Source organism: Eublepharis macularius, chromosome 13, assembly GCF_028583425.1.
Source record: "Eublepharis macularius isolate TG4126 chromosome 13, MPM_Emac_v1.0, whole genome shotgun sequence".
In the NCBI taxonomy this organism is placed as follows: Eukaryota; Metazoa; Chordata; class Lepidosauria; order Squamata; family Eublepharidae; genus Eublepharis; species Eublepharis macularius.
In genome coordinates this window covers 47,953,919-47,963,660 of record NC_072802.1, presented here as the reverse complement: position 1 = coordinate 47,963,660, position 9,742 = coordinate 47,953,919, and the positions used below count along the sequence as shown (strand labels likewise).

Here is a 9,742-nt window from a genome sequence, read left to right as displayed (position 1 = left end):
GCGGTTAGTAACAAAAGAAGAGAAGATCTCTTTGCAGTCAAATCCAGTGCTTTCTGGGCAACGGGAGAGATGAGGGCAGGCTAGCAGAAGCCCGGCCAACAGCCGGTGGCGTGTGCAGTTTTATTTATTACAATGAAATCTTGGCTCATCCCTTGAGTTTTTCCAGATCCTCCAGATCACTGTCCTTGGTTTGCTCACTGGGGAATCTGCAGGAGACAAAAAAGGGGGGGCCACCCCCCCCAAGCATTTTAAAAGGTGGTATCAAATACCATGCACCACAGAATATATATATTTCTAGCCAAGTCCAGGAAAGAGCACATTCCCACCCTAGAAGCAATGCTGGGATTCTCTTAAAGAGCATCTGAAATGGAATTCATGAACCTAAAAGCAAGACCAACCAAAAAATATTTTAACAGACACTGCTGATAGGGCCCCCAAAATTTGTTGCACCTGGGAGTGCTTTGAAATACTGAGGTAGTAAGTGCCATCACAACATGGCAGACATCAGGGGTTTTTTTCTGGGAAAAGAGGTGGTGGAATTCTCAAGAGGGAAATGAGGAAGAAACACATGGGATTCTTTGAAATCATATTATTTTCAAGCACTATTCCCAAGTATTTTCAAGAGGTTCCAGAACTCCGTTCCCCTGAGTCCCCCCTGAAAAAAAGCCCTGGTGGTCATGAGTACTGGGGCCAGTCACAAAATGCCTGCCATGGGGATGGGGGTGGGTGGGCAAGGCTGACCATAAAATAGTGAAGGTTCTGAATCCAGACCAACAGTCCTATGATGGAAGCAGCTCTTTCCCAAATAAGTACATCCTGCAGACAAAGGTAATGTCTTCTGACCTGTTGTGAAGCATCAACTGCTCCAATAATGTGATGGAAAGTCAGGATTGACCTTCAGTTTAAGGAAGAAGGAAGTGAGCATCAGGAAACACATCAGTGGGCACCACTGCACCCAGAGGGCAACATACATTCATTAACATGGGGGCACTCTTGAAGTGAATAGGCCAAAATCTACCCAAAACAAACAGATCTGTCACCCTCAACAACACTCAGAATCCATTCTGTAAAGCGAATGCCTTGTTTATGGCATTGCATAGTAATGTCAGATTTGTGTCCATTTATTCTTTTGCGCAGAGGTTGGCTGGTTTGTCCAATATACAGAGCAGATGGACATTGTTGGCACATGAGGGCATATATCACATTGGAGGATGAGCAGTTGTAAGAGCCAGAGACAGTGTAGTTGACGCCATTGGGTCCTGTAATTGTATTTCCTGGGTAGATATAAGGGCAGAGCTGGCATCTGGGTTTGTTGCAGGGTGGAAGACCTCTCTTTGCCTACAGACAGCCCCCCAACCTGAAACGACTTCTCACTTACAATCATGAATCGGCTAGCAGAGTCACCAGCACAGGTACCAGGCCCTGCAACAGACCCAGATGCCAGCTCTGCCCTTATATCTACCCAGGAAATACAATTACAGGACTCAATGGCGTCAACTACACTGTCTCTGGCTCTTACAACTGCTCATCCTCCAATGTGATATATGCCCTCATGTGCCAACAATGTCCATCTGCTCTGTACGTTGGACAAACCAGCCAACCTCTCCGCAAAAGAATAAATGGACACAAATCTGACATTAAAAATGGCAACATCCAGAAACCAGTGGGAGAACACTTCAATCTACCAGGACATTCCATCAAGGACTTAACGGTCACTGTAGTTCAACAGAAACCTTTCAAAAACAAAATCCAACGGGAGGCTGCTGAATTGGAATTCATATGCAAATTTGACTCTGTCAAGCTGGGACTGAATAGGGACTATGAATGGTTATCTCATTATCAGAAGTAACTGACTTCCTTAACAGAAGCAAACTGATCTCCCTATCAGAAGCTACTGTTTGCATCTACTCCTCCCTCCCCTCTCCACGTATATATCTGACCAGTTTCTTCTTGCCCTCCATGCATCTGACGAAGAGAACTGTGATTCTCAAAAGCTTATGCTACAATAAAGTTGGTTAGTCTTAAAGGTGTTACTGGACTCTTTTTGATTTTGTTTATGGCAGGCCACTTAACAGTATTTATGATACATATAATAGGAAAGGGAAAACGGTAATACAGCGGTGTAGCGTGCCTTAGTGCTGCCTGGGGCAGGAGGTGGTGCCTTTGCCCCTGTGGGCACACACAAAGCGCAAGCGTGCTCTGGGCCCTGCATGATGACATCACTTCTGTGAAGTCATTGCACAAAGGCGCGCCCCCGCCTGCCCAAGACAACTCTGAGGTTCAGGCAAGCAACTGCAGCGAAGAGGTAAGGGGCGGGGAGGCAAGCACGGCCTGAACCGCGGAGTGGGGAGGGTCAGAATAGAAACAGGGAGGCAAGCCACCTGCCATGCCGCCGAGGTGCCCGGCTCACTGGGTGCCGTGTTGGCAGTGGCAGCTAAGGGGCGGGGAGGTGAGCGGGGGCACTCCTGGGGGGGGGCTGTGGATGTGAAGCCCCCTCAAAATTTTGCGCCCGAGTCAGCCGCCCCCTGGCCCTCCCCATGCTATGCCTCTGCAGTAATAGATACAGCTGCTAAATCAATTCATACAAAAAGGTCATCTTTAGAACCATTCCTGGAAGCACAAGGAGATGGATCTTGCATATTGCAGAAGCCAGAAGGGAGTTACCAACCCAAAAGCTCTGTGACTTCCAGAGATCATCAGCAACCTCACCTGTGAAGGCACCTGTAATTAGACCTCAGCTAGACCGACAGGGGAGTACTTAAGGGAGAAAGGCCTTCATGGGCCATGTCCCCATGGGGTCTCCAGGGCTGCAATCACACATGAGTGAGAAAAGTCACCCCCACTGTGGAAAAAGCGGCAAGAAGAATGGAGGTGCACACAGTAATGGCATCCCCATACCCCATTCCCATGCTTTTCCCTGCTGGCACTGCTCCTCCCCACTAGCATAGAAAGAACATGGCAGCTTGTGGAGGCTCCCAAATAAAATGGGGACATTTCATGTTTATGATTACCAAGTCCAGGTTGAGAAATTCCTGGAGATTTGAGGGTGGTGACTAGAGGTGGAGTTTGCAGCAGTGAAGGAGCTTAGTGGAGACGTGAAGCCACAGAGTCCCACTCTCTGAAGCTGCCATATCCTCCACAGGAAATAATTTCTGTAGTCTGGAGATCAGTTGTGATTCAGGAATAATCACAACTCCTATCTGGAGGAGGCAACCCTAGGTGTATTTCACCAAGGGAGGGTGGGAGATCCCCATATGGAAACATGCCAAGGTCAAACCCAGAAGCTTAAAATGGCAATTAACAAAGGTATTATTTACCTATTAAAAATATTTATATAATAATGCTCCACAGAAACGTGTGCAAGGCAATACACAATACAATGAAACAATAGTTGTTTTAAACAGACAAACAGAATCACATTAACAACCAACAATAATCTATAATGAGTCAAAACAAGAAAAATGGGGATGCTGCAGAGCTGGTCTGGTGCAGAGAGGCTGGGCATGCCACAGCACTGGCCAGGAGTCTAAAAGACTTGCAGGAGCATCTCATTTCCCCCTTCTTCACCATGTCCTCTTTCCTCTCCTTGACCCTTTTTCCTGCTTCCTTTTCTTCCTTCCCACCCAACTTTGTCTCCCTCCTGTCTCTACCTTTCCCCCTTCCTCCCCCAGCGGCTTTTCCCCTCTGGCCCAGTTGCATGGTGCTGACTGAGCCAGGCCCAGTTGCATGCTGGGGAACCTGCAAAGACATGCAGGGGGTACTTAACTTTTCCCTGTATCCCTTTCCTCACACTAGTTCCTCTTTCCTGCCTCCTGGCAGCCTCCATATGCTCACATTTTTCTACATCCTTCTCTCCTTCAAGCCCACTAAACAACGTACATTTTTATCTGCCCCCCAATCTTCATCTATATACTGCTTTCCTTCAAAATGGTGAACCCAAAGCAGCTTACATCATTCTCCTTGACTCCATATTATCCTCACAACAACCCTGAGAGGTAGAATAGGCTGAGAGCATGTGACTGGATCAAAGTAAACCAGTGAACTTCTACCACAGAGTGGTGATTCGAACCCGGGTCTCCCAGATCCTACTCTGAAGTTCTAACCACTATACTACACTGGCTTTAGTGGAGGGGGGGGGGGCTGCCATTGAACAGTAGCAAGCAGCCAGGCCTGAGTGAGTCATGCAACTTATGTGGTAATCAAATCATCCAGTGGTTGTTTCTGGGCCTGGCCCCAAGGAATCCTCCCTCAAATGCCAAAACAGTCCTGTAAAGGGCCCTGCCCCCTCTTCCTCTGCCTTTTACTGTCAAAAACCAAGTCTAGAACACTGGCTAAACTGTTATGCCACTGAGGGCATGTGGTTAAAGTTACAAGTTCTCCTTTTTATCATTTTTGGATTTTTTAAAAAAAAAACCCAATTGTATTTTCTTTTTAGATTTCAGATTTTTCTGCAAACCTGGAGCATTTTTCAGGTGTGTATGAAGATGAGATCTGTCTTGTCCATTCATTGTTCCAATCTCTGGATTAAAACATCCACAGATCGGGGCAACTATAAGATGGAAGCAGGAAGTTGTAATGGTTTATAACCTTCCCTAACTGTGGATGGTGCTGTTACAACATCCCAGTTTTTGGGTTGGTTCTGTATTGGTTTTAGTTGTTGTATGTTCTGGGGGAGTTGACACTTACCTGTTCTTATCTGCAGAGGAGATAACTTGGAAACCTTTTATTAAAGTTTGTTCCTTAACAAGTATGTTACACAATCTTTCAGGCATGCAGGTCCCATGCTGTTTAAGGCTTGACAGCAGGGATCCTCAACCATGTTGAGAATGCAGACACTTTTGGAGTTTTGAAAAAGAGTATATGGGGAATACCATAAAATGACTGCCATGGATGTATTTGTCTGGGGAAGTCAATGCAGTAATTCCGTCTTTCTCTACCCCTTCCTTTCCTTTTCCCCAGGGAGGGCCAAACATACTGCACTCCTCCGTTTTGTAGATCTCTGGCAGCCAGCTAGTTCTACTGTTACATGCAACTGCTGCAAACTTAAGCCCGCTTTCCCCTATTACAAAAAAACACAACAAAAAGGACAGAAAAGAGCAATGCCAATGGCACTCTAAATTTTATGTGGATTATTAACCTTCTGTGAAGTTTAAAAACTGTGAAACAGCTGAACTGTCTTCAAGGACAGTCCTGAATACAGAAGTCATCTTACCTCCCTCTTGGTTGGTTCACAACTTCAGTGGTAGCCATTAGTAAAAGCTGTTGCAATCAAAGGCCCCTACAAAAGAACGCAGCACTCACTGGGTATATCTATGTTGCTTTGAATATTTGAAACGTGCTATAGAAATACTAAGCATTACCAACAACATTCATAACCTTAGACAAACCCTTAATTCCTCACACGTTATAATTATCTTGGTGAATATATGAACATATATGAACATATATTCATACATATGAACATAAGATACTGAGCCATTGATCCATCAATTCTGGCTGATGTCAGTCCTACAATTGCTTATGTTCCGTTTCAGCATTTCCAACTCTGTATTGGATTCTTGCTAATGCTATGTCTTTGTAAACTTGTGTTTATTTACCCTAGGGCATTGTTTATAACAACAACATTCGATTTATATACCACCCTTCAGGACAACTTAATGCCCACTCAGAACGGTTTACAAATTATAGTAGTAGTAGTAGTAGTAGTAGTAGTAGTAGTAGTAGTAGTAGTAGTAGTAGTATAGAAATGTCCTTGATATTGACTATACTAATCTCACACTGTGTAATCCACATTGAGTCTCAGTGAGAAAAGCGGACCATAAATGACATAAATAATCCAAAACTTGCTGAGAGCTAGTTCTGACAAAACAACTTTTGCAAAAAAGAAAGAAAGAAAGAAAGAAAAAGCCTGCTGACACATATGCATGAAAAGTATCACACACACACACAACAAAATAATGCTGTGATTTTCCATGATGTGCATGGAAGAGGGGAAAGCAACACTGTGCAAATAACTTGCTCCACTGTGATGCTATTCATGTAAGCAGACAAAGGGTTGTTATGAGAGATGGCTCTTACATCTTATAAGTTAGAGAGGCCAGGGACTGAACCTCTGACTTTGTGAAAACAAAGCCTGTGCTTTACCCATTGAGTGACAGGTCCCTCCCCTTGATCACTTACTCCTAGGCTGTGGCCAAAGCCGGTACTTGGGGCAGGACTTGCTGCACTGATGTAACTGCTGACTCCCGACTCCTGATTGGCTGCTCCATAAAGCTCTGCCATTGGCCCAGGACTGGTAGTGCCCAGGAAGCCACCGGTGCGGCTTGGAGTGGAGCCTGCAGGAGGAAGCAAAACTAGCCGGTGAAGATGACAAAATGGTAGCCCTGCCCCCCCACCCACCCCCAACAACCCAGCACCAACTTTTCCAAAAGCCAACGAGGCATCCCACTAGGTAAGTTAGACAACAGTTACCTGTCCCTCGCACCACAGCTGCTGCCGCTGCCGCTGCTGCCATTGGTCCGTATGCAGTGAGAGGAATGGCTGAAAAAAAGGGGGGGGGGGTCAGAGTGAACCTGAACTTCCTTGCATGCATTCACCTTCTTGATGAAAGTAGAATGGGAGGTACAAACTAGCTAAGTACCAATGCATAACTACTTCCCCATAGTCCCCCTTTTCACCTACTAAGACTTCAACCTGCAGTGGCTCTTGGATTGCTATCTGGAAGTGGTACCCTGCTGGTCTAGCTTGCCTGCTGGTACTCCAAGGAACAGAGAGACTCTACTCTTGCTAACTGCAGATGGTCTTCTATTGGACTTTGACTTACCATGAGCCAGTTCTGACAGCTCCTGGCCCTGAAGCTGGGCCTGGCACAACCTTATACACAACATCAACCTGAGGGTTCTTTTTTTAAAAGGCACATGTTTCTCCCCTACAGTGCTTAGCCAGCAACCACAGAATTTACCACAGCATGATCACATTCCAGAGTAACACATCCTGTTCACTGCATGAAGCTGTCTGGATTACTAGGTCCACGAATGCCACAAAAAAGGATTTCCAGACAACTCATTGCACAGCTAAAACTAGTGGCCATGAACTTGGGGCTGGAACATACGGCCTCCATAATATTCTCCTTCACAAGCCCTTTCTGAGTCAACTGCCCATCATACTCCTCTTTGTATCCACTGTTACTTGAAGTGGGTCATTATTTCTTGGTTTATGAAGGCAAAGGAGAATGCACGGAGCGACATCTGCTGTGAAATCTCCATTATTAACCCTGAATCTTAACACATGGATCTAGTTGGTAGCTCCTCTGAGAAAGAGGCACAGTCTTTCTCTTCCCCACAAATTGGACAGTTGGCAAACACCATCCACATGCCGCAACTCCCTTCACATCTCTCCCCTCAACATGTTGGGTAATATGAGAGGGTGTCACCACCTTGGTCCTCCTCTGAAGGAAACTTATTCAGCTGCCAAGAAACAGGAATTTCTTAAGCAGTCTGCCCATACAGGAAGTGACTTTTGAAGATCTCTGCAAAAAGGCTACCTGAGATTACTCAACTTGAGATGCCAAGGACTGAACAGGGGATCTCCCAGCATCCAACATACATGTTCTGCCATGGAACTGTGGCCTAACAGTGGTGCTACCAAACCACCACTCACACAGCCAACTTAGTACACAACAGGATTTTAGATCTAGTTTATTGTGACCATGCAGGCGGGCCATTTTTTGCCATGGCACCCATTCCATGGAGATCCCCTAATATTGGAAGCCATAGCAGGGAAACAAGCCCCCCCCCCACTTCCCTTGCAATAAGCCCCATGCAGTCCAAAGTCCTACAAGAAAGAGATGGAAACATCAAGAATGAGAGGGTGTTACAGAGGATGGGATGGTGCATCAGGAAGAGATCGGTCTTTGTGCTCTGAAAAAAAGAGACTGCTAGGCACAATACACTAGGACATCTACAAAGATTTGGAAAGCAGCAGCAGCAGCAGCAGCAGCAGCAGCAAGGCACCTCCAAAATGGGCACTACACTAGACTAGAGAGAAAGAAACAGGGAGCTTAGATGAGATGAAAAGAGCTGAAGCCCTAAGCAGCCCCTGGTCTTCTTTCCTTGGCCTCTGCTCCATAATATCTCCTTGCTACTTTTGATGGACCCAGGAAAGAGCTCAGTTGACTATTTAAGCATCAGTAGTTCTCACAGAAAGGGGCTATTTTCGAGGAAGTTTAGAGAAAAGAGGAGATGGAGAAGACGGGAGGTATGACAGTGGTCTATAAAATCATGATCAAAGAAATTTGTCCTTCATATACCATACTAGAATGCAGAGTTACCTAATGAAATGGTTTAACCATTGGTGCAAGATAGAAAAAAGAAAGCTTGATATGTAGAACTCACTGCTGCAACAGCTGTTAACAGCCTGTAGCTTAGATGGCTTTAATAGCGTAATAGGACAAATTTCAAAGAGATTAGGTCCATCAATGGCTATTAAATGTGATAGCTGAAATTATGGAAGTTGCCAGTATATGTGTTTGATTGTACAAGCAAGAAAAGGTGATCTCTACTCCATTATGTGAGATTTATCAAAGGCTTCTGGCTGGGTGCTGGCAGAGAGAGTGCGCTGGACTAGATGGAGTTTGGTCTGATCCAGTACAGGGAGTTCTCAATGTAACCCAAACTCTTCCAGTGTAGCTTTAAGAGTACAACCTACATGATGCTGCCTTCATACCAATTCAGATCCTTGGTCTCTTAGTGGAAGCAGCTCTACAAGGTTCTCAGGCAAAATACTATGTGAGATTTTTCAACTGGAGAAGCAGATGACTGAACCTGGGAACCTTCCACCCAATGAAGTATGTGCTCTGCTAATGAACTGTGCCCAGACAGTTGCACAAGCAAACCACCACTGGATTGTTTTAACAGAAGGGAGTGAGCAGGTGTTGTGCTTTGTGTGTCCACTTTTAAGTAGGACCTGGAAAACAAGAAGGAACCAGTGCAGGGTGGAAAACAGGATAAACATCTCTGAGTCTGAATGAACAAATATTCTTCAGCATTGGCTGCATGACTGGCTTCTTATCTAATGTGCATTTCTACTCCCCTCTCCTTCCCACCCATCCCCTCTTCTGATTTTGTTGCAGATGGAAAATGAAATGAGGACCATTTGCAGACCTCCCATTTCCCCCTGAAGCGGCAGAGCAGTGAAAGTTCTGGAACAGCCCGAAGCCCCCCTTGCTCCCCTTCCAGTTTTTGCAAGGTTAAGGAAATCAGCAGGACTGACCTGTGAGCTCAGGGAGGACGGGGGCACTCGGGAGAGGGGTCCGCTCTACACGGAATTCTAAAAACGAAAGGCAAGACAACTTAGGATGCTTGGTCAATTCCCCCTTGAGAGGGGATCCAGCGAAGCGACAGAGATGCAACAGCAAACAAAAACATTGTGGATCAGGTAGGACATGGGGATCCTTTGAGTTACCACTTGTTCTGAAAACAGCAGGGGCAACATGAGTGGGTGAAGAAAATCCATCCATTAGCTGCATCAGACATAATTGTTACGCATCAGCTATACTTCAGTTCCCCGATCTGTAAAAGGGGAACAATAGTATGATCTACATCCATCATAGGCTCATTGTGAAGGCAATGAAAGCTGAAAAGCACTTTGCAAACTAAAACAGGAGTAATCATCACACACCAGGCCTAAAGTTAAGGTAGGGTTGGGAAGGGGCAGGACACTGCACCTACCCAGCCACTCACCA

General features: G+C 45.7%; 1 protein-coding gene across 1 annotated transcript in view; it reads right to left on the bottom strand.

Moving 5' to 3' along the window:
* MSI1 (musashi RNA binding protein 1) overlaps positions 1-9,742 on the bottom strand; it is a 50,448-nt gene continuing 40,706 nt past the window's right edge. Inside the window, exons 11-15 of the mRNA XM_054996592.1 lie at positions 9,271-9,327; positions 6,472-6,540; positions 6,181-6,335; positions 5,213-5,278; positions 1-206 (exon numbers count right to left, since the gene is read on the bottom strand). Of these exons, the coding sequence (XP_054852567.1) occupies positions 5,237-5,278; positions 6,181-6,335; positions 6,472-6,540; positions 9,271-9,327 (323 nt within the window). The 3' untranslated portion in view covers positions 1-206; positions 5,213-5,236. The remainder of the gene's footprint in view (positions 207-5,212; positions 5,279-6,180; positions 6,336-6,471; positions 6,541-9,270; positions 9,328-9,742) is intronic.